The 26,233-nt window shown below is 36.4% G+C and overlaps 3 protein-coding genes across 3 annotated transcripts; 1 reads left to right on the forward strand and 2 right to left on the reverse strand.

The window, feature by feature from the left end:
• The first annotated feature begins 551 nt into the window (after nt 1-551).
• On the forward strand, nt 552-13,039 carry LOC120118350 (ferredoxin-thioredoxin reductase catalytic chain, chloroplastic-like). Its single transcript, XM_039138402.1, has 6 exons — nt 552-639; nt 6,376-6,398; nt 7,273-7,322; nt 7,451-7,522; nt 12,525-12,585; nt 12,890-13,039. Exons 1-6 carry the CDS (start codon nt 552-554, stop codon nt 12,932-12,934), a joined length of 339 nt encoding a protein of 112 aa, XP_038994333.1. The 3' UTR covers nt 12,935-13,039.
• Nucleotides 13,040-13,199: 160 nt separating this feature from the next.
• Nucleotides 13,200-14,052, reverse strand: LOC120118619 (zinc finger AN1 domain-containing stress-associated protein 12-like). Its single transcript, XM_039138641.1, has 2 exons — nt 13,907-14,052; nt 13,200-13,740 (listed from the first exon to the last, which is right to left on the reverse strand). The coding sequence occupies exons 1-2, from the start codon at nt 14,009-14,011 to the stop codon at nt 13,288-13,290; spliced, it is 558 nt and encodes a 185-aa protein (XP_038994572.1). The 5' UTR covers nt 14,012-14,052; the 3' UTR covers nt 13,200-13,287.
• Nucleotides 14,053-17,483: 3,431 nt separating this feature from the next.
• Nucleotides 17,484-18,694, reverse strand: LOC120118618 (peroxidase 31-like). The gene has a single exon (XM_039138640.1). It carries the CDS (start codon nt 18,614-18,616, stop codon nt 17,636-17,638), a length of 981 nt encoding a protein of 326 aa, XP_038994571.1. The 5' UTR covers nt 18,617-18,694; the 3' UTR covers nt 17,484-17,635.
• Between the last annotated feature and the right edge of the window lie 7,539 nt (nt 18,695-26,233).

Consider the following 26,233-nt stretch of genomic DNA (forward strand, 5'->3'; position numbering starts at 1 on the left):
GGCTAAACTCACGATATAATGCACGAAAAATAAATAATTCACGAAATAACGTTCTTGCAAGATTATTTGCTGAAATAGGGCGAAATCAACAGTGAGGCCGTAGGTCGCCATGCCTTCCGGGCGACCTACGACGTGGCTTCCGACGAGGGTCGTGTTCATTCCAGGTCGTGTGCACGAGGGTCGTGTGCATGGGAATGATCGTGTGCATGGGACATGCACAACCCAACCATAGGTCGCCATGCACCCCCAGCGACCTCCTAGGTCGCCATGCACGCCCGGCGACCTCCTAGGTCGCCATGCACGCCCGACGACATCCCCTGCTGCATGCTTGCCTGCTCGCGACCTTGTCTTTGGCCCCTACTCCACGCTGCATGGTCGCCTGCTCGCTGCTCGCTGCATTATTGCAGCATAATTTTCGCTGCTTCATGCGACAATTATTGCTGCAATCCACGAGAATCAACGGCTCGTGATCCTTCAATTATTGGTGCATGGCATGATTCTTCAATTATTGGTGCATGGCAGCCGACCCTTTAATATATAGGGGGTATGATATGGGGTTAAGGAAGCATAAGAAAGAAAGGGAGAAGAGTGTCGAGAGAAAGGAAAGGAAGAAAGGGAGTCCGGCAAGCAAACATCGAGGTAAATTTTCATTTTATTTAATTTAAATTAGTTTATTATTTTAAATTATTAGTTTGTTAGTTTAGGGTTAGTTTAGGGTTAGGGTAAAAAATTTACTTAATTAGTTAGTTTGTAGTTAGTTATATATAAAAATATGTAATTAGTTTGTGTTACTTAAATAGTTAAGTTGCCATATGATTTGTTGAATTTATTTTATATAAAAAATTTAGTTAATTAGTTTTTTAGTAGTGAATTATAATTAAAAAATATTTTATTAGTTTAAGTTATATTAAAGAATAGTTTATTAGTTGAAGTTATATTAAAGAATAGTTTATTAGTTGTTTAAAGAAAATTCACGTTTAAGTTATATTTTAAAAAGTTTAGTTTGTTACTTTATAAGTTTATTATATTATAAGTTATTATATAAAAAAATTTTGTTGGGTTGTAAATTAGTTAGTTAGTTAGTTACTTAACACTAGATTATATTAAATGATTTTTTAAATGCTGTTGTTTAATTTTTTTTACAGATTCATTCCAATGGCTGACCAAATTCCACTGCTGAGACTTGACAATGAACATATTTCAAGTCATTTGGGAATAATGGTGAAAAAATATTTGTTTAATGAATTATAATTAATAAATATTTGAATATTATTTTATGGTGATTGTGATAAATGTTTTACATTATTTAATTGTAGGAGGACGAGCAGCGAGTCCTTCGTCTTCGGCTACATAAAGTGCCCAAGCCACACAGATTGATAGAAGAAAACTTGCAGGAGGCTGGATTTTGGTATGTAACATTTGTGCGAGATTACAAGTTGGTCCCAGGTTTGATCAATGCCTTGATTGAGCGTTGGAGACCAGAAACGCACACGTTTCATTTGTCGTGTGGCGAATGTACGATAACTTTGGAGGATGTGGCATTGCAACTCGGGGTCCAAACAAATGGGATGCCAGTGGTAATGTCACATGAGTTTAATAATGTGGCACAACTTTGTAGCTTGTTTCTTGAGAAAACGCCCGTACCACCAAAGTGTAAAGGGTGGCGTGTGAGGTTGTCATGGTTGAAGAATGAATTTCAGCTTCAACCAAATAGTACGGAGCACGAAATTATATATGCAACACGAGCATATATATTACAGTTGATTGGGGGTATTTTAATGCCGGATAAATCTGGTAGTTATGTTCACACTCAATATCTTCATTTTTAAGAAATTTTGAGAATAGTAGGCAATATAGCTGGGGATCGGCGATATTGGCGTTCTTGTATCGTGAGATGTGCAAGGCGTCATTAGTCGTGAATGATAATAATACAGCAGAAATCGGTGGATGTATGTTGCTGCTACAGTCATGGGCTTGGCATAGACTTCCGTTTCTGACACCGATTAGTTGAACTGCGGTTGACTTTCCGCTTGCCGGAAGGTAATATGAATTCTCTATTTTAATATAAAATATTAATTATAAAATAAAAATGACCATATTTTTATTTTGATTGATATACAGATGGAGGCATAAAATTGAAGGCACGGGGTTGGTGCACAACAACATTAAAGAGTTCAGGCTGAAGATCGACATTAAGGCAAAAAAGAAGGTATGTATAATCTGTTATTTTTAATTATTATTTAAATTAACTATATTATTTGATTTAAATAAATTTTATTATTTTTGTAATTTTACAGTTTAATTGGAGACCATACATGAATGAAGAAATACTTGCGTTGATACCGCACGATATTTTAGATGGGTTTCAATATTGGTGTGTTGTTACACCATTGATCAATTTTGCGTTTGTTGAGATCCAATTTGGGGATAGAGTGTTGAGGCAATTCCACTTCCACCAACCTATTCCGCGGAGTCCATGGGATCATGACCTCCTCCAAATCTTAGATGGTCGTCGTCAGGTGAATTGGGTTGAGACGCATGACCAGCTGCACAGATTTGATGGTCGTCGTAAAGAAAATGTTAATTGGGTTGAGAAGCATGCAACCTACATTAATGCTTGGAATAATAGGGCTTCATTCATGCCAACTCTTGACGACATTCAAGACGACGACTTTAATTTTGAGACTTCGGCTTACCTTGCTTATTTTTTGGATAATGGAAAGCCATTCTTGACAACAATTGTAGAGAGGCGACAATTTTTGAGGTTTAAGAAAAGATTTGGTAAAGTTGAATACTCTCTACTAAGTGGGAGTGGGAGTTCATCTCAACAACCTGAAGCGGAAATGACCGATGTGGATAATAGCGCACCACAACCGTTCGGCAATGCATACATACCAGAGTTTGTGCAGCCTGATGCATCCATCTACTCTCCCATGTTTTCGTCGACGTATGACTTTGAACACATGTCAGTTCAAATGCCCCCAACGAATGAGGAGGATGAGTATCATACTCCTGAGTAACCGCAACGGCCACAACGCATCAGACGTCCGCCCCAACATTATCATTCAACAACACCCCGACATCGGCAACAATTGTAAACTAGTTTGTTATTTGTTACAAATTTAATATTGAAAGTAGACTAGTTTTTTCAAACCTTAACAAATTCGACATATTTATAATAAATCATTACTATCAAATCATTACTAATTCATTACTATCAAATCATTAAAAATTAATAATAATTTAATTATTACTAATCATTACTAAATCATTACTATCAAATCATTAAATATTAATAACAATTTCATTATTTCTAATCATTACTAAATCATTACTATCAAATCATTAAATATTAATAACAATTTCATTATTACTAATCATTATTAAATCATTACTATCAAATCATTAAAAAATAATAATAATTTTATTATTACTAATCATTACTAAATCATTACTATCAAATCATTAAATATTAATAACAATTTTATTATTACTAATCATTACTAAATCATTACTATCAAATCATTAAATATTAATAACAATTTTATTATTACTAATCATTACTAAATCATTACTATCAAATCATTAAATATTAATAACAATTTCATTATTACTAATCATTATTAAATCATTACTATCAAATCATTAAAAATTAATAATAATTTCATTATTACTAATCATTACTAAATCATTACTATCAAATAACACACTAATTAAGCACTAATTAATTTTTTTTATAATATAACTTCAACTTCAATGAACAATATAATATATGTTTAAAGACATTAACAAATTAATTAATATTTTTTTATATTTAATAACTTAAACTAATAAACTAATTAACTAATTTTTTATATAATATAATATATAACTTAAACTAAGAAACTAATAATTTATACTAACAAACTAATTAACTAGATTTTAGTTTTACCCTAAACCCTAAACTAACAAACTAATAATTTCATATAATAAACTAAATTAAACAATAAAAAATTACCTCACAAACTATGTTTGATCCTTTATCTTATTTTCTTCTTCTTCCTTTTCTTTCTCTCGGCAAAGTTTATATGTGCTTATGCTTATGCTCCTGGTTCTGCTTCTGCTTCTGCTTCTACCCTAAACCCCATATCATTTATATAAAGTAAAAAATTGTTGTACAGAGTCATTAAAATTTGACTATTGAATAAAATAATATTAGGATTGAATCGTATAACTATTGAGCATTGAAAGTCTTCAATTAAACAGCAATATTTGCTGCATTTAACAGCTAAATTAACGCTGCAATGATACAGCTATGGATGCAACGCATGCAGCTACGGATGCAGGAATCTCCCAGCTAGCTATGGATGCAATGCATGCATGAGTGATAGGGTTAAAGCTTGGTTGCGATGCAGGAATCTCGCATGATGATGCAGACCTACCATGTCGACCTACCATGTCGCCGGGACTCCATGGCGACCTACCATGTCGCCGGGACTCCATGGCAACCTACCATGTCGCCGGTGTCGCCGGACTCGCGACCTACCATGTCGCCGGGACTCCATGGCGACCTACCATGTCAAGACTCCATGGCGACCTACCATGTCGCCGGCCATGGCAACCTACGATAGAACCGATCCTTGGTCGCCCCGACTGCCCCATGCATGAACCGATCCTTGGTGCATGGCCCATGCAGAGGTTTGCCGAGATCAGACCACGTGAACAAAGCGCAGCGCGACCTATCCCATGCCTCGTGCATGGCCCATGCATAGCACCAAAGCAGCATCAGCGAGCAACAACAGGCAAAGAACCAAAGCAGAGGGCAAAGAATGATGGACGCCGGGCGAAGAATGATGGACGCCGGGCGTGCACGGCGACCTTATAGGACGCCGGGCGTGCATGGCGACCTATAAAGACGTCGGGCGTGCATGGCGACCTATGCTGTCACTGTAGAATTTACCCCATTCGAGCAATTAATCTGGCCAATGCATCATCTCGTAAAATATTTTTTTTGAATGCATTATGTCGTGAGTTTTGCCCATTCGAATCAGTACTTCTATTTGAATCTATGTTTAATATAAAATTATATTTTATTTAAATTTAGGTTAAATTCTTCTATAGAATAGTAAATTAACGTATTTTAATATCACTAACTGTAACTTTTAAATTAATATTTTTTATATTTTGAAAAACTTATTGATTTAATCTTTATATTTCGGTTTTTTTTTTTTGAAATTTTAAATTAGAGTCTTAATCTAAATACTAGTTATGAAATAAGTTAATTTTTACCATATGTGAATACGTGTAAATTGTACATTTTATTCTTATTATAGACTTATCATATTGGAAGCCAAAGAGATTTAGTATAGGAATGTAAATGGTTCGGATTAAGTCAAGTTTTTATTATATCTAAACTTGATTTGAATTTTATACTATCAAATACTTATTATCTAATTTGAGTCAAGTTTAGAGAGATTTCATTCTATTCAAAATTCATTTTGATTTTTGAAATAAAAATTTATACCTAATTCGATTCGGCTCGATACAAATATATATATACATATATTATTTTTATTTGATAAAATAGAGACTTAATTAAAAAAATGTAGTAATAGACATTGTTGCAATTATTCTTTAATTTATAGTATATAATTATATTATTATCTAAGATCAAGTCAAAGATTTTTTACCTAAACACGACACGACCTAACATGACCTAAGCTTATCTCCAAAATAATGCAACCTGAATTTTTTAAAAAAAATAATTTTATTGAATTAAATTGAATTATAACTCATCAAGTCTAAATCTTATGCTTATTCTTACCCTAACCTTCCAAATTTTGAAAAATCAAACAATTTATCCTTCAAAAAAAATTTAAACTTGTTAATTTTCTCCTTTTAAAATTTTTATTATATTTCAATTTTAAATTAAATCTCCTTTAAAATTTATAAAATTTTTCATTAAGTCCCAAATACATATATATATATATATATATATATATATATATATATATATATATATATATATATATATATATATATATATATTTCTCAAAATCAAATGATCCATCTGATTCAGTCGAAACTGGAGAGTAAAGAAAGAACCAATGGATATTTAACCAAAAAAAAAACAAGGAATCTCAATATTATAAAAGAACAATAAAGATTAGATAAATAGGTGAACAGAAACGAGAGGTGATTCTGCTCTCTTTTGCTGTTAATCAATGGGGTTGTGAAATTTTTGAGTTAAAAGTTTGCCCATTGTTTTGATGAATTTTCTTTATGGTCTTTCGGATTTCTATTTCAGTGGAACCATCGGAGAAATCTGTGGAGATAATGAGGAAAGTCTCATAACAATATGCACGCCGATCAGGAACTTATTTCTATATGGATAAGGGAGTGACTTCGTTGTAATCAAGGTACTCTTTTTTACTATGCTGCTCTGACTCTTCATTTTTGTTAAAATCTGTGTCCAACACCTATGTCCGCTGCATATCCGGGTATAACAGATCGGGATGTGAATCTCCACAGATCCTCCAACTACATGGACGAACTTAGAACACACTACCCTAGTCTTAGTTGTTGACCTTCGATAAAAGAAAAAAAACCTGAACGAAACACTATGGCTTTGATTGGTTTTTTATTATCTTTAGTTTTTTGCTAGCACTGCTTTTATAGTTAAGTTCAGGTATACATGAAGTTTTTCAGCAGATCATTTCAGCACGTCTCTTGAAAATTTCTTTGAGCAAAGAAATTGTATATGTACCTAGTTATGGCTTTGTTTAAGTGAGGTATTGGGAGGGATAATTAGAAAAAGTCCTCCATTCTTTAGTATTTGATCCGAGGCCTTTCCAAGCAGAACCTCATTTGTTACCGAAAGGAATTGAATATTGCCTTCTAAGATTAAACTAGTGAGGAAATCTTCAGTTCAACTCGTCAAATTGAGTCGTACTATCTGAGAATTTAGAGCTCAACATATTTAGTAATTTGAGTTAAAAAGTTTCCAGTTGTTTGCATGCAAACTGCAAAGAATGGATGGAATGATCAGAACATGTATATTCATGAACAACAATAAAATTACTATGTTGCCATATTCAACTTTTTCAACCATCTATGCCTTGATTGAGATTGTGTTTTTTTTAATGAAATCTAACTGCTTGAGGAGAGTGCAAATCATGTCCTAGTTCTTATTCTTTATTTTATCTATCTGGTTCGCCGTCTGTTCAAAATATTATACACAAAAAAAATCTGAAAATGGGATTTAAAAAAAGCTCGTTTTGGATATTTTAACAGGGATTGGCTGAGCATAAAGATTCATTGGGTGCGCCACTTTGCCCTTGTAGGTAAACATTTCCCCTCATTATCTCTGAATCTTGTTCGGAATAGTTCATCCTATTACGCTCACATATCTTGGTATTTATAGATATATCAGATTTTGCAAGCATTGAAGTGTAATTCCAATATATTACAGGCATTATGATGACAAAGCTGCCGAGGTCAGTCAGGGCTTTTGGAACTGTCCATGCGTTCCGATGAGGGAGAGGTAAATATATTGTTGCAACATATTTTATGAAGATTCCTCGCGCAACTTTGTCTAAGTGCAAAAGTTGTATGGAAAGTAGAAAGGTCTTTCGATTCATCCTAGAAAAGCATAGAAGATTAGTGCCTATCTAAATTGAGCCGTCTATGGCCATTGTTATATGGTATAAAACCTTTTGAGGTCCCTTATAAATATTAGCTGCGTTGTTATGCTGATTATGGACTTAGTGAAAACTTCTAAAGCGATAACACAGTCCTGAAGAACTAGATAGCTATTATTTGAAATTACGAACATAACTTTAAACTCGTGATTGAGATGGATCCAACGGACTTTCAGCACACTATGTTTCTTGCATTTGTGGTCGTACAATGAAGAATTCAAGCTATAGTTCTCTTTTCCAAGGGGACACTTTTTTGTTGTTGAAAGTATTGGAGATCTCATTAAAAACCACTTCATAATTACTAATTCCTGTAAGGATTGGTAAAAAGCAGAAGGGGAAAAAAGTACCTCATTTTATTATAAAATCGACATAAATATCCCCAAAATACAATAGATAATCTACAATAACCTTGCAAAAACATAAAACCTTACAAACCCTGAAACAACTATATCTATAAAGCCTCAACCATACCCAAACTATCCTATTCTCTTTTTAGCTAAGTCATCAGCTTCCCAATTAGCGCTCCTACTAATCACCTTGATGGTAATATCATCTCTACGAATTATAGAACCTATCTCTTGTACTAAACTAACGTAAGGAGCAGGGCACCCTGACAAATCCTTTATCCACATAACAGTGTTGCTACAATCGCATTCCAAAATTAGTCGACCAAATCTGCAACCATTGGACGAAGTTCCAACGATAATACCCTCTCTAACAGCCTTTAGTTCTGCTAAAAATGGAGGGCCCGAGAAGGAGCCCAAAGTTTGACCACACGAATATCTTACCAGTCCGTCAATACCATTTCCCAATCCGAGTTAACAACACCATCAACATTTACCTTGTAATAGCCTGGAGGAGGAGACCAAGAAGTAGAAGGAGCAGCAGGCTGCCTCCACAATGGACTTGAATCTGCTAGTGAGGGATCGCAAATCAAAGGATCCAGACTCAATCTAGAAACAGGGAACTTAGCTACAAACCAGGAGGCCAAACGAAAACTTGCTACGAAGTATAAAGAAATAGAATCATCTGATCCATTGTCGAAAACCAATGAGTTCCTATATTTCTAAATTGATCAGATAACTATCCTCGGGATAAACGGCCACATCTAGATTTAGGAATTAAATTATCCCATTCTTCCAGGAGGGAAATAAGATTCTCCGGAAGGACCACTGATAAACCCCAAAAACTAATCAAATGATTCCAAAGACCCCAAGATATAACACAGGAAATAACAGGTGGGAGACTGTTTCGGGGCACGATTTACACAGAGGACAAAGCACATTTTCCACCGCTGTGACCCCTCTTTTGACCAGCTCCAATTTAACCGCCACCTTCCGAAGAGCTACTTGCCACAACAGTGTCTCCACCCTTGGAGAAACTAGTCCCTTCCAAACGTAGCTTAGCCCTCAATGCCAATCTCCCTCGTTACTAAGAACAGGAGCTCTAACAGATTTAGCTGAGTAGCATCCCTCACCATTCCCCATCCAAATCAGACCATCTTTAGCATCCGAAACAGGACTCATAATGGATAATAGAGTCATTAAGTTTACCCATTGATCTAGTTCCCAATCCGCTAGGTTCCTTCTCATCCGGATATTCCAAACCCAACCTGCTGAACTAACGCTTCCATAATCTGCTATCTTCCCATTCTTACTCAGCGAGGGAGAAAATTATGGGAAATTGAGACTTCAAAGGGATATTGCCAAGCCAGTGGTCATGCCAAACAAAAGAGCTTTCTCATCTCCCAGTCGACACTTAATATGGCTTTGATAACACATTCCAAACCTGTCTTCTTTCGTACAATTCTCAACAATCCCTCTCCATAACCACGAGGCCAGTTTGAAAGTGTGATTAGTCAAAAATAAGGACCAAGGATCCAAATTATATCTACTGCCTATTACATTTTTCCACAACGAATCCGACTCACTGCCGAATTTCCACACCCATTTTCCAAGTAGCGCTTGGTTTAGTAAATTTAGGTCAGGAACTCCTAAACCGCCACACTCCTTAGGTGAGCATATGGTGCTCCACTTTACCCAATGAATACGATTATTCTCCTCGCTTCTGCCCCATAAAAACCTTGCCATAATCAAGTTCAACTTCGTGCACACAGCAGCCAGTAACTTGAACATCGATAAATAATAAATTGTAAGGGCAGACAACACAGATTTTATAAGTACCAACCTACCAGCTAAAGACATAGTGTTAGCCTTCCAACCTGCTAACTTATCATAAACTTTTTTATTACCGGATCCCATAAAACTTTAGAGTTCCTTACTGATCCGAGGGGCAAGCCAATATACTCCGAGGGAAAGGACCCTAACGAAACGTTAGTCGCCGCAGCCAACTCTCCCAAAGTATCATCATCAACATTAATCCCAAACAATCTGCTCTTCGAACAATTCATCTACAAACCCGTCATTATCTCAAACACTTTCAAGATCCTAACCACATTGACAATTTCACCTCTTAAGGCTCTGCAGAAAATAATTAAATCATCGGCAAATTACAAGTGGGTTAGGTCGTAGGAATTACCTTGGCTTCCCACCCGAAAACCCTTGAACAACCCCTCCTCCACAGCCTTTGAAAGCAGCAAATTTAGGATCTCACCCACCAAATTGAATAATAGTGGCGAGAGAGAACATCCTTGACGAAGTCCTCTAGCCATTGGGAACTCATTCGTAGGTGACCCATTAACCAGTACTGAAAGAGAAACAGTTGAGATGCAGTTATAAATCCAAGAGATCCAACGATCTCCAAAACCGAAATCCTTCATAACATGGATCAAGATGGGCCACTCAATTGAATCATAAGTTTTCCTAAAATCTACTTTAAGAACTAGTCCTCTTAAACCTTTCCTCCAATAATTTATACCTTCACTGGCGATAAAAGAACAATCGAGTATCTGTCTACCCGGGATGAAGGCAAACTGATTGGAGCTTATAATATGATCGATGCATAACCTCAATCTTCTTGATAAAACCTTGGATAAGATCTTGTACAAACCTCAACCAAACTAATTGTCTGTAATCGTCCAACACTTCCGGGGAGGATTTCTTCGGGATCAGAGGTGTGATTAATCCCCTTCTCCCATCTCTTTCCTAAGAAAAAATCCCGTAAGAAATTCATAATAAATTTTTTTAGGTTAGGCCAGAACTTCTTAAAGAATCTCATGTTCAGACCGTCAGGGCCCGGAGCTTTGTTGCTATCCGACGAAGCAATTGCTTCCCAAACCTCAGCTTCCGAGAATTGTTTTTCCAGAAAGGTCCTCTCCTCAGTAGATATCTTGGAAAAAATTAGGTTCATCCCTTCCACTTCTAGAGAGAGACAGTTGTTGTAGGCCTTTTTGAAAGAATCATGAACAAACTGCTTAATCTGATCCAGATCCGAAACTGATTTTCCTTGAACACGCAGTTCCTTAATTGTGTTTATTCTTCTCCTGTTAGAAGCACAAATGTGGAAGAACCTAGAATTTCGATCACCGTCCTTCACCCATTTCGCCCTTGAATTTTGGTGCCAAATACTTTCCTCCATCTTGTACAAAGACCACAAATCTTGCTTTAACTTCCCCAAAATCTCCTGTGAAACCAAAGTTACTACTCCCACTTGATTTCGAATCTCTAAGGTATGTATTTTATTTTCCAGTTCACTAATAGATGCTGTGATCCTATCAATTTTATTCCCCCACCATTTTTTCATTTCAGCTTTAGTACCCTTAAGAACGCTAAGGATTCCCCTACGATTGTTCCCCATCACCAGTCTGTTGATACTTTCATCCACCATTTTTACAAAACCTTCATCCTCCAGAACGTAATTGTACGAACGAAAAGGTTTAGGACCCCATCTATCCTTTTCTTTTGCCAATTCAATGGCATTGTGGTCAGAGCGCGATCTTGGTAGAATCCTCTGTAAAAGACTTGGGAAAATTCTCGTAATATCACTACTAATAAAGAAACGATCGAGTCTTACCGATGTTGGAGGGTCTCTATTGTTGATCTTACCTCCTTATTCAATTGTTCCGATGCCAAGTTGCCTTCAATGACTTCTTTGTACGTTCTTCTATCTCTCGGACTGCCTGAAGATGAGCCACAACTTCTCCTTAGCTTCCTTCTCCTATCTCCTTCCCCATGAGGGCCTGACAAAACCTCCGTCCGCAGCACCAACTCTTCCCGACTTTTCTGGTACTTTGCTTTACTCACAGATATGCACCTTCCATCAATTTTCACCCCATCTAACCTTCTTAAGACGTTGAAAATATCCTTCTCCGCAGAGAACAGAACGAATGTGAAAGTTAAGTCCTTATACCTGAGCTTGTTATTAACTGCAGGAATGTAAACTCTGACAACCCTCCCATGGTGATCGAAAAATTCCCGAAGGGTTCTCCTAGATATTCTCCGGTTGAGGTTGTTAACAAACGCCATTCAAGCTAATCCTAAAGGACGTGACTTTTCCTCTCCCCTAAGCATTTTTTTAGATATAAAAATAAACAACTTAATCAATCTATGCTCCACGACTCCTGGGGACTCTCTTTTGAAAACAAGACAATTAAGAAATACTTTGGTATGTCCTAGTTTATGCACTTTCTTTAACAAGCCAATTGTTTAATGTGTTGAACCTTGAAAGTTTACGGTTGGCTCATTAAAGGTTAACTGTTAAAACATGTCTTTGATCGAGGCTGTTGCCTTATAAGGTACAAAAGCTGGTTTCTTGAATGCAGCTCGAGAACAATGATATTACCGCTGGCACTCGGACATTTTCAGTTTTCATGAACCTACAGCTAATATGTCAGTCACTTTAATCTAATCTATGCTCTCTTATTCAATTTCCACAACTATTTGACAGGAAAGAATGTCATTGCATGCTCTTTCTCACTCGAGATAACGACTTTGCTGGTCAGGATCAGGTTTATATTGTGGATACTAATTACTTTCGTCTGTGCTTACAAGCTATGCTACTTAGACTTGACTGTGAATGTTGAATACAAGTAGGAGTCTAACATGGATACATTCAATTGTTTTGAAATTTTGCATGCATCTGGAGGATTATATCTTATACGCATGTCTAGATATACTTCATACATGGGTGTCGAATACGGATACTAAAAGAAAAGAGTCGGAGCAACATAGCTGATGGGCATCTTGTATATATCAGTATTTTCTTGTGGTGTTTTCTCTAACAACGTGCATATTTTTCTTCACTATATGCAGACCAGCACATCGGAAGAAATCAAGGAAACAACGGCCAACATGTAACGCTTGACACTTCAAAATTTACTTCTTAAACAGTCATAACTTGTTTTTGGCCCCCCTAAAGAGAAGAAAAATGAAACCGAGGTCAAATCTATATGTATACTTGTTGTCCATAGGGGATAAATTAGTTTATCTTTTGGATTATAGTTAAGCTCTTTGCGTCAATAATGATTTATTTGTTGCCATTGATTTTGGAATTCTTTTGGAGAGTTCATTGATGAGCCAAAGAATCAAACATTTAAGATGTCAATGATCACAACATATCAGAAAGAAGATTAAAGCTATGGAGATATTCATTCCTTTTCATTAAATTGATACATTAATAATGAAAATAAAAGAGAAAAACCATGAAAGTCCTAATAGGCTTTTAAGGATGGAGTAGTTGATGATGAAGACCGCCCGCTTTTGCCACAATCTTTGCCATTCCTCAGATTAAACGCTGCCAAGAACTTGTCATTCCAACCTCCTCTAGCCGCCGCTGGTGCAGAGGAGGAAACCTGTTTGCAAGCATGATCGGCCGGAAACCGGTGTTTCAAACAAACCTCCAATCCGCAAGCCTTGCAAACGGTTCTGTTAGAGAATGTCAATGTCTCCTTACACCTCCTAACAGGGCAAGTTGGTTTCTTCTTCTTCCTTGGATCGCAATCCCCAGATTTCTCATGTTTCTCCAATATCATCTTCTCTTGATCTTCTTTGCCTGTTATCTCGATCGAAGTCGAACAGATTTCGCATATAATCACCTTCCTGCTGTTATGTTCCAGTTTCGGACATTCGTGAGACTTGCACGATTTATGTTCCAAACAAAACACCTGCACGGATTTGTTATTAATACAGAAGTTAATGCCAACATCAGAAACATGAATGTAAACATAAATATGAATCTGGGTTTAACCTATTTGCATGCTTCGAGCATTCATCCGTTAAAGTTCGTCAATCAACAAAAGGAAAAAGAAAGAAGGATAAGAAAAGGGGTACCTTACGGCAAGCTTGGCATTTGAAAGGAAGAAAATCTAATTGATGACAACCTGAGAATTGGCAATGTTTTCCGAGATCAGGAAAAGCTTCTGTTCCTCCGGCCATTGATGAAAGATTTTATCAGAATTGTGTCATTGTAGGGAGAGGTCGGAGGGGAGATGATATATAAGAAAGGGGTTGTCTTGGGGAGTAAGCCAAGGCCTGTCGGGTAACCAATTCCATGTTGAAAGCCAACCTTTATAATTTTGGGTGGGACAAGGAAACTTCGTTTTAGCCAATATTTTTTTTTTTTTTTGATAATTAAGTTATATTCCATCCAAAGAAAATGCAGCAAAGCTGTTATAAGAGAACAATCTCAATCTATATCAGTCCCCAGTTTATGTACATGTCTCTATTACCATCATTTATAATGTGTAAACTAAGGCTATATAATTTAATTTTCACTGCTTCCTTAATTCTTTTTACAGTATCCTCATTTAATCGAGAAAGACCCCTGAATAATCTGAAATTGCGTTCTTCCCACATGTGATACAGAAAACCAGTCTAGGCCAACTTTAAAATTCTTGTTCGAAGCGATTTACCCTTTAGACTCACAACCAGCCAATTAAGACGTTGGTCTCAACTGTCAGCAATGCTATGAATCCCACATAGCCCCAGGACAGCATTCCAAACATTCCTAGCATATGAGCAATCTGCAAATAAATGGTTGCGTGATTCCATACTATAACCACAAACAACACAAGCATCATCATTAACCACACCAAAACGAATAAGTCGGTCTCTAGTTGACAGCCTATCGAGGATGACCATCCACGAAATTAAGGAAAATTTTGGTATGTGGGAAGGGAACCAAATGATCCTATGCCAACTCACCTTCTCCCTGCTAATTCTAATGTTATCCCAAATCCATTTGCTTTTTATCAGGCTCAAATTTGCACTGGGAGAAAACAGTTTACTCTCATCATCCCGCAACCTCAGTAATTTGTTTAAAATCCAGCTATATTGAGGCTTACAACCAACCTCCCAATAACTTTCAGCTTTAAAGCAATAAGCTTGTAACCAGGCGATCCACAGAGAACCTTCATTAGCCAGGATGTTCATAATTAGCAGCAAGCAACAAGATTTACTCCAAAGAGCAAGGTCTTTAAGTCCTAGTCCACCCTAGGATTTTAAAGATCAGATCTGACCCCAGCCCACACGGCTCCTCTAGCTGAGGCGTCACAACCTTTCCAGAAAAATCGCATACATAATCTCTCGAATATCCTTGATGACTCCTTTAGGAATGACAAGCTGCCGACACCAAAAATTAAAGATGCTAAAGAGGACATATTTGACTAGCTACAATCTCCCTCCAAAGCTAAGCTTTTTGCTGGACCATTGATTCAGTTTGTCCTTTATTCTTTCCAACAAAACGGCACAATCCTTACTAGAAAGTTTGCGGGTGATAAAATGATCCAATTAAAATACGCCACGTTCCTTATATAAAAATAGATGTAACAAATTTTAATTAAAAAATTCTTTTATTTAAACTTTTTTATTTTGATATAATAAATTTTAGTAAAAAATTATATTTTCTTGAAACTCGTCATCTTATATTGATGAGTTTAAATAAAAATTATTTTTTATTAAATCGAGGTGATGAGTTCCATGAAAATTATAATATTTGTCGTATTCTCTAAAATAAAAGGTTACCTTAATGGGTTAAACTTGAGCCCAAGCCTATATAATGTTACTTCAGCCCATCTCTGGATTTAGTATTCACTACTCCAAACAATTATCGACACTTTGGGCTCAGTATTTTTTTTATATTATTATTTACTTACATCAGAAGAGGAGTTTAGTACTCTTATAAAGTTCATCTCAAGTTCCTAAATGTTTTTCTCACATTAATATTTATCTTTTAAAAAAATAAAATAAATCATTGATAAAAATCTACTATCAAAGGTAAATTCATATTACATGTCAATACCAGTATCAAACAAGATAGTAGAGATGTCAGGTATTGTGATGCACTGAGACTGAGTGATTATTATTTACTTTAACCCATTGAAATTAAGAAGCTGAGCTGTTGTATAGTTATATGTTGTCGGCACGCGTATCATAGCCACTGGCATTAGCATCAAAAAGGAATTGCAACCAAGTTTTTTATCTCCCTGTATACAAGACAAAGTTGTTGTCTGCTAAGTTATAGTGTTTTAATTGGTTGTCGGTGCAGTGTCAGCCCTATTTCGCCTTTTACAATTTGATTATGGAACACTCTATTCAATGATATATCCAAACATCTAAGTTATCTGTCTATTCCACATTGGTTTTATTTTGGCATTGTTATTATTTTTTGTTTTAACTATTTAAAAAAAATTAAAATAGCTATTTAACATTTTTAGAACTATTATTTTAAGGTTAATTTTATTAAGATCATAAAAAATGGTTTAAAATTCATCATTAATCAATGTTTCACAAAAAACTTCAAAATTAGTAACCTAAATACCCTAAAATCTTCAATCCCAAAATTCATTACAGTTATCGATCACGACCACCGTTACCACCACTAAACACCAACTCACCTGTCATCGAACCCCTATAGCAAGTCATCCTTTTGTCGTCGCTCAAATTCATAAACTTGAATCCTTAAATATCCAATAACCAAATCCCTATTCTGAATCTCTAATCCATTCCTCATCTAGTTGCCCCTTTCCTTTCCTTCGAAAATTCGTCGACGGAAGGAAAGAGCACCCTGAGTGGAAAGAGATTAGAGATTTGATTATTAAAGGTTTATGGATTTAGAGTTTAGATGGATTTAAGGATTTAAGTTTAAAGATTTACGGGATTGGGGTAATGAGAAAAGAGAGGACGATTGTGAGATCCGACCACATGTAAGTAAACGTTCAAAGATGACGGTGTTGGCTAACGACTATAATGGGTTTTGTGATTAGAAGTTTTTTTTCGTAAGATGTTAGAAAATTATAAGTTTTCTTAATATTAATGATTAAGTTATTTTACAAAGAAATTTTAAAAAATTTATAAATGCATTTTGTGTCACGTTTGAAGTGGTTGATAGATTTTTCCCAACTGCCGTGGAAAGATTGACATTAAATTGCAACTTTAAAAACATTTAGACTTTTACTTTAAAAGATTAGATTCACAAAGATATAATTTAGACAATTTTTTTTAAACCTATGATAAGAAATATCCAATTTCAGTGAAGTTCCCATCCTCAAAATAGTTTTAAAGCTTTGAGTAACAAACCAAATCAACATCTAAAGTAAGGCTGATTTCCAGGAAAAGTGTTTTCTTGAATAGCAGGAAAAGTTGTTGAACTCTGAGAACATACAGAGAAAATATACAAATATAAGTTTTCAAACTCTGCATTTCAAGAAATGAACCACCCCACATGGTAGCAGATGGGAAATGGCAAAATGTAACTTGAACAATCAAACATCACCAATTCCCAAAACCCACAAGAAAAGGCATGTTTCCAGCTGATTTCGTTGTTGTTTCCATTGCCACGATCCACTAGGCTGAAAGTTACTAATTAAAATACGCAAGAACTCCAAGATTTAAACTTTGAAACCCAGAAAACAGAATGAAGTAATTATGTATACAAATTTAAGCCTGGCGATATAACAATTGATACAAACCAATACAAGTATAAATATTTATCAAATGATTTCAAATCAACCCAAACTTTAACTTAGCAACCTCAGATTATAATTAACAAGCTAAAAATGGTTAGTTAACAGCATCACACCTGCGCCTAATCTCTCCTCTCCTCCCAGTCTTGATCCCATGAGCACTTAGCTTCTGCATGGCTTTTGCAAAATCTTGAAAGAACTTGTTTTGATCCTTTGCATACAATTCCACGAACGGCCTTGTTCTTGGATCACTGTACAATCCATGATCTGATTCCAAAAGCCCCAAACCCTTTGGCAAATTCTGATAATACGAGTTATCGAACTTGTTGGGGGTCATAATATCATTGAAAACGGAGAGTGTTGGGTTATTTGGATAACCTGCACAAGCTTGTTTCAATGCTTGAGCGAATCTGGGATTGTAGTGGGTATCATTGCCGATATTCGAGCTGAACTCTTTGCAATGAGAGAAGCCGATCGTGTGTGCGCCGCTTAAGGCCACCATTTCTTGAACAGTGAACCCACTCGAAGCAAAGAGGTTGATGAGTTGTGGCATACCCATGCTGGGTTTCGGCAACTTCCCTTCTATCGAAGATGCCGATGATGACCGTGAATCTTTACGACCCAGGTAGACGTTATAATAGGATCCGCCGAGCATCGTCACGAGGTCACGGGTGGCGACGGCGACGATGTCGGAGCAGGATACGGTGTTCGGACAGGCGAGCTCGAGGGCTGTTTTGGCTCGGACGATGAGGTCGAAGGGATCTCCGGGGAGGGAGAGGTTGATGTCGGCGTCGCGTTCGGCTTTGTTGAATGCGGTGGAGGAAATGAGAATTGAACCGTCGCATCCGTTGGGGAGACAATCGTGGAAAAAAAGGCGGAGCGTTCCGGCGGCCGTTGTGGGGCTGGTGATTTGCTTGTTGGTTATGGTTTCCTGCATGATTTTGTTGAAACTGGGGCAGGTTTTGGAATAGTAATCTAAGCTTAACCTCGATTCACAAAGCAAAGCGGCGGAAGAGAGAAAGAAGATAACAATGACCATCGCAGATGGCGGCGTTGGTGGCAAAGATGACTGTGGCATTTTAGCTGAATTAGGCTGAAGTTTTGAGAAAGAATGGTGGAGGAGGAGATAGATGGGAATGGCCACTTTTAAGCTTTTGAGCTGTGGAGTATACTTTTTCATTTTTCTTACTTATTTTAACTGCACTTGTTTTTACTGTTTTACCGGTGAAGTGGTAGACCGCGGCAGTAATCACGGGATGTAAGATGTGGACGCGTGGCTTTTGGAATAGGGAGGAAGGGGTCCACTTTGTTTTATGCACGTGAAATCTCATCCGTTGATAACTATGTTATTCTTCAATGTCAATTTAACTTGAATCCGACTCAATAAGATCTGTTTTTTATTTAAGTCGTATTCGAATTGGGTCGGGACAGATTTTTATAGGGTCTTATTATGTTCGGGTTCATGTTCGGATAGATAGTGAAAAAACTTCGATAGGAGGATAATAATGTAATTTTTTTTAAATTTTATTATTTTTTAATTAAATTTTTATTTTATATCCGATATGGTCGAGTTGAATTTATACTCTAAAAATTGAAATCGTATAGGAGTCGAGTAGAGGATATATATTTTTCAGATTGAGTCGATGGATGATATAAAATTTTAAGATAAAGTCTAATTTTGGTGAAATATGTATATTTTTTGGTCGGGTTGACCAAAAACTACAACCGTTGCCATGTTTTAGACATTAGCCGTTTGAAAGTGAAGAAGAAGCAATGGTGCATGTTCATCACTTAGACCAATCAAGGGCGAAAAAATGGATTTGAATCCAATTTCCAAATTTGTAATACTCGAAACAAATCCAGTGGTTGTACAGATCTGGCTTTTCGCAGGATTAATTCGGGCTGAAGCCGAAACCCAGCAAACAGGCAGCTTTGGCCTCTGTTCTTCAGTGCTTTTCGCTTCCCGTCTTGTTTCTCCAGGTTCTTGAACTTCTTCGCCTTCTCTTTTCATTTTACTGAGGTAAATTTTTATCTTCGCTTTCATTTTTCTTCAAAATCCACCGATCTGTCATCTGTCTCTTTTAATGCTTGAGTTTGATGTTTAAACGATTATACAATTGAGATCTACAGCTGTAGAAGTATCGACAGTGTTAAACTTAACTTGATATGCTTTCTTTGTAGCTAGATCTTTACTTAGCTTGATCCACTTCATTACAATTGCGATTTATTCATAGATCTTACGAGAAGTCAAAAACAAATTTCCATTTATTTTGAACTCGATCTTCTACCAACTTGTCTTGATTAATGCTTTCATCGCGTAAATTTTAATGCGATCCAAAGATATTTTTTCGAGCTTATAGAAAAATTCTAATATCGATTCTTATTTCAAATTGATTTACTTTGTTATCCATTAAATTATACAATATATTGATTAGATTATCTCAAATGAACGTTGCCTACTATTTTTGTAGTTAATATTAGAGTCACGAACTAGATTATAAGAAGAATTGAGTAATTTTTGTAGTTAATTTTCTTCAAAATTTCATTATTTTTATTTTTTACAATAATCATTAACGTTGTTAATTGTTTGATGTTCAAAATTGTTTGTTTAGTGGGAACTTAGATCTACTGGATCTTTATTTTTGCACTTTTCTTTGAATAGGATTTACTGGATTTGTATTTTTTTTATTGCCCTAGACTCCTAGTTTCTTATATCATTATCGATTTTTAAGTAAGATATAAATCCAAACATTGGTTTCTAGCTGTTGGCCTTAAGTTAAGTAAGATAGTGTTAATTTGTCTTAAAATCCTATTAAGTAACCAACTAGGCTTCTTAGCACCCCTCAATTCTCTAGCGTTTATTGGTGCACCTTCTGTCTTCTTTGGATTCCTTTTCATAGTTCCACATAGCTTCAAATTTAGATGATTACTTGAGGTCATGTCCTTCTTTTAGATCCCATAGGGCGTATAGAGAGAGGGCTCGACAGAGTGGTATCAAGGAGACTAGACTTAAAGTTTGTTCGTTGAATGTAGGCACATTAAATGCTAGGCTGCTGGAGCTGACCGACGTACTTAATAATAGAAAAATAGATTTTTCTTGTATTCATGAGACTATGTGGAAAGGGGCTCGCGCCAGAGAGTGTAATGGGTACAAGTTGTGGTATTCATACGTAGATAACGTTAGAAATGGGGTGGGTATCTTGGTATCCTCTAGGCTCAAGGAAAATATAGTTAAAGTTTGTAGATACCGGGATAGGATCATGATGATTAAGGTTATTATAGAAGAGGAAGTGATGAATGTCCTTTTAGTGTACGCCCCACACGTTGGCCTAGAGGAGGGGGAGAAACGTTGCTTCTGGGATCAGTTAGATGATGTACTTAGGAGCATTCCGGAGGACCAAAGAGTTTTCATAGGGGGAGACTTCAATGGCCATATAGGTAGTGCAACCGACGGGTATGACGGTGTTCATGGTGGTTTCAGTTTTGGTAGTAGGAACGAGGAGGGTCGTACGTTGCTTGAATTTGCTACTGCACACAATATGGTAGTCACTAACTCCTACTTTAACAAGAGAGATGTGAACTTGATTACGTTTCATAGCGGGGGACGTTGTACCCAAATCGACTACATCCTGGTTCGAAATCGGGATCGGTGGGCTTGCATTGACTGTAAGGTGTTCCCTGAATAGGCATGTGCATCACAACATAGATTGAAGGTTTTGGTGTTCCACGTAAGCCATAGGCGGAGCACTCACAAGAGAGCTAAAATTAGTAAACCTGAGATCCTTTAGAAGAACTTACATGGAGCGACAGCTGATGACTTTAGGAGTAAGGTTATGTCTAATACATGTTTTGGAACTATAAACTCAAATAATGCAGATATGTTATGGAAAAATATGGCACATTCCATCAGAGAGGTGGGCAAAAACACCCTTGGGTTTTCGACAAGGAAGGTAAATGAGCATAAAGAATCGTGGTGGTGGAACGACGAAGTCCAAACTAAGGTGAAGACAAAGCAAACTTGCTTCAAGGAGTATATACAATGCAATGACGACGAAGAAAGATCGAGAGCTAAACAAAGATACAAGGAGGCGAAGCAGGAAGCCAAGAAAACGGTTGCTAAAGCAAATGATAAGGCATACGAGGAAACGTACAAGAGATTAGACACCAAGAAAGGACAAAACGGCATCTTCAGGCTAGCAAAATCTAGGGAGAATAGGAAAAATGATATAGGTAGCATTAGGTTTATTAAGGACAACAATAGTGTTTTTTTAGTGAAAGATCATGATATTAAGAGGGTTTGGGGTAGTTACTTCTTTGGCTTATTTAATGACGGTGCCTCTCCCTGTAGAGATAGTATCGTTGATGGGTCAGCCGACCATCTTACTACGGCCAATGAATGCCCTACAACTAGGATTGGGTTTGAGGAAGTCAAAATGGCTCTTAGAAAGATGGGGAGAGACAAAGCTGTTGGTCCATATCAAATTCCTATCACTGTGTGGTTGGCCCTAGGAGAAGAGGGAGTTAAGTGTTGACCAATATCTTTAATATTATTTTAGAGACTGCCAAGATGCCAGAGGAGTGGAGAGAGTCTACGGTGATACCAATCTATAAGAATAAAGGAGATCCCCAACGTTATGGCAACTATAGATGTATTAAACTACTCAGCCATACCATGAAGCTATGGGAAATGGTGATAGAGGCTAGGTTGAGACAGGTTACTAGGGTTTCGGAAAACCAATTTGGCTTTATGCCAGGCAGGTCTACTACGGAGGCGATTCATCTACTTCGACGGCTTAAGGAGAAATATAGGGAAAAAAATAGAGATCTTCACATGGCGTTCATTGACCTTGAGAAGGCGTATGATAGCGTTCCCCGTGATACAATCTGGAAGACCTTGAAAACAAGATGGATCCCAACTGTTTATATCCGGGCGATTCGTGATATGTACTGCAGATCTGCTACATACGTCAGAATAACAGTTGGAGACACCAAGGCATTCCCGGTGAAAATCGGACTCCACCAGGGGTCGGCTCTTAGCCCTTACATCTTTACCTTGATTATGGACGACATCTATTGTGAGATACCAGACGGTGTTCCATGGTGTATGCTTTTCACTGACGACATTGTCCTATTTGCTTAAACAAGAACTGAGCTAAATAGTAGACTGGTTACTTGGAAGACTACTTTGGAAGAAAAAGGTCTAAGGATCAATATTGCAAAGACAGAGTATTTATGTTCAAACTTCAGTGGGAACCAAAATGATGAAGATGTAGGGGTATGCATAGAAGGACACGTTCTCCCCTCAAATGATTGTTTCAAGTACCTAGGGTCTATGATACATAAAGATGGGGGTGTGGATGATGACGTTACACACCGTATAAAGGCGGGATGGCTAAAGTGGAGGGCTGCTACCGGAGTTTTGTGTGACAATAAAGTACCTCTAAAACTTAAGGGAAAATTTTATAGAATGACAATAAAACCAGCGCTGTTGTATGGATCAGAATGTTGGACAATCAAGAAGGATCACATAAGGAGGATGGAGGCCGCAGAAATGAGAATGCTTCGATGGGCATTTGGTAGGACTCTGTGGGACATGACACCAAACTCTGCTATTAGGATGTCCTTGGGGGTGGTGCTTGTATCCAAAAAATTGAGGGAGGGAAGACTATGGTGGTTTGAGAATGTCCTTAGGCGACAACCGTCATATGCGATCAGGAGGGTAGAGTCGATTACAGTCAACGGTGCCAGAAGGAGAGGACGACTAAGGCGGAAGTGGTAAGACAACTTGAGATCTGATTTGAAGGATTTAGCCCTTACCGAGGACATGACCTCTGATAGGAAAGTATGGAGACTTAAGAACAGGGTAACCGAGTAGTGTAGGTTACATCCATAGGGGTTGTCACCTCTGTCTGCGTTTAATGCCTTTGTAGAAATTTCAATGACTTCTACTTTTTATACGTTTCTATCATTGGAATTTTTGAAGGTTTAGAACTATGGTAGCGAAGAAATATTACCTTAGTTTAGGTTTTAACTCATTTGACTTTATTCCTTCTCGTTGCTTGCTATCGTTAACTTCTATGTATCATTCTCTTCAGGTTTCCTCTTTTTAATTTTAGTCGGGTCTTACGTTTCTGTCTATATGCATAGCCTTTTTAAGCAGAGATTTATTTGTAGGGATTACTTCCCATTACAGACGCGCATATGTAGACTGCATATGAAGGTTGTTTCAACTATGTATTTATTTATTTATACATTCATTGCATTTTACCTTTATTTTTAATTTTCTGACTGCCTGAGGTCTTCCACAGAAGTTGCTCTCAACCAGGCATTGGGGGCAACCTACTACCCTACCTCCCCCTTATCCCATTGCATATGGGAATAGGGTTTTATTGTTGTTGTTGTTGTTATTGTGATTTAGGAATGTTTAGCATATTAATAAGTTTATCCAACATGTTGAGGTTGCTTCTACGGGTTTGAGATTATATGGGTTAATTATAAAACAAGTGTCTAAAGTATAACATTTTTCACGAATAAGAGATTAATTTTTTTTGAATGATTCAGTGTCTAATGTTACAAATGTTACCACTTTAAGTGTCTGGGTAATAAACACCGTTAATTTTTTACATTAACTGACACGTGTCACATTCTGGTAATTTTAAAAAATTTATTTAAAATTAAAAAATTAAAATTATATTTAAAAAACATAAAAAATGAAATAGCCCCAAAACTTTGAAAATCCTCATTTCAACCCCTAAACTCACGTCAATCGCTAGTCTTCGCCGAAGATGAAGTTCCACCCGACCTCAGCTCCCCCCAAAGATCAATAACTCTATAAAATTGCGATCAATCGATGACCAATTGAAATTTTGTACCCCGTGAACCCTAGGTTGAAAATAGCGGTCACACACGATCTCGATGGTTAATTGAAAGCAACTATGACAATGTATGACTAGGAAGATGACAGGAACTACGATGGTGGTGGTGGTTGTGGACGGCAAGGGTGACGACGGTGGTGGGTTAGGGATTTAGGATTTTAGGGATTTGGGTTTTATTTTTTTATAATTTGAGAGAAATTGTTTTTTTATAAATATAATAACATCTTTAATTTTTTTAAATCAAAAATACCATAATGTGACACGTGTCACTTAACAGAGAAAATTGACGATAGTTACGACCCAAACACCTTAAGTGATAACGTTAATAACGTTAGGCACATGAATCATTAAAAAAATTAAACACCTATTTATGAAAACGGATATAATTTAAATACTTATTTTATAATTAAGTCTTATTTAAATATTCACTTATATATTTAAAAGTTAAGTTTCACTCGATTCAAACCTGTTATTTAATTTATTTAAGTGATAGTAAATAATTATGTTCTCTTTAAGAGATTTAATTTTGAATAGTAAGGTCTATAAAATATGTATATATTATTTATAATTAAAAAAATTAAATAAATATTACGAATACAATCAAAGAAATAGTGTGATTCAGTTTTAATATAAAAATGTCTAAAAAGATGTTAATTTGGCAAATAGACCAGAAATTCCGGTGTCAAGTGTGCATGTGCTTCTTGGTCCCTACGGGGAGATGGGTTATACTAAAACAGCTCATATTCCCATTTCAAAACACACCTACATCTTGGACCCATCTATCACCATTCAATTTTGCGGCATCATGGTTTTGTTGTTTCATCTTTCATAGTTTTAGGTAACAAAATAATAGGCTATCATTATTTTAACAATGCTTTCTATATAAATTATTCCTCTAATATATATATATATATATATATATATATTTTAAAAATATAACGATTTTTTTATTTAATAACAATATTGAGATCATCAACAACCGGTTGATTTAGTGAAATGAGACACTAAGTCCTTTAAGTATATCATGGGTTTAATCATTGACGTTTGTGAATGGAACAAACTGGGATAGAGGATGACCCTCGTCTCTGTAGTACCCGATTTAGATTAGTCGATTAATATATTTGATATCAGTGATTAATAAAAAATAACAATATTAAGGTGACGTGTTCCCTTTCTCGTTGGAAATAATCTTGGCATCTCATCATCGAGTAATGTTATCAGTCAAATAAACCAATTTATTTAATGGCATAATATCTTTTATACTAAATTTATTATGAAATTAAAACTAAGGATAAACGAAATTTCCCTGACACGTAGAGAAAGAGTCACAAAGGTTAATGGAATTCTCATATCAGACAGCTGCAAATATCTACCATCGTTTTCTAGCCACACACTGTCTTCCAAGTTCTTCCCTCAAGTAGAAGATTTTATCTCGAGTAAAGAAGTGAGTTTTCGAGTAGAACCCATGCAATTAGTACGAGACAAAATGCACCATAGAAAGACAGCTTCGTATCTACACAGGTTTCAAAACAAAGGGCCAGGGAGAACTCATGACATGCATCATATTGTTCAATCGTAGAATATTGTGAAACGAGCACCATGATGACATGAGCTTAAAATGAGATCTACCCAATTGAAAGTAAAAGGAATGGTTGTGCGAAACAAAGAATATAGAATTGAGTCGGGACAAGAGGGCATTTTCTAAAAATAATGGGAGAATCATTGAGAAACCTACAAAAAAAGGGGGGGGGAACCATTGATGGAAGATAATGCATGTTTTTACGAATACTAGATTCAATTTAATCTGCATGGTTGAGTTA

This window comes from Hibiscus syriacus, unplaced genomic scaffold, assembly GCF_006381635.1.
Source record: "Hibiscus syriacus cultivar Baekdansim isolate YM2019G1 unplaced genomic scaffold, ASM638163v2 tig00110328_pilon, whole genome shotgun sequence".
NCBI lineage: Eukaryota > Viridiplantae > Streptophyta > Magnoliopsida > Malvales > Malvaceae > Hibiscus > Hibiscus syriacus.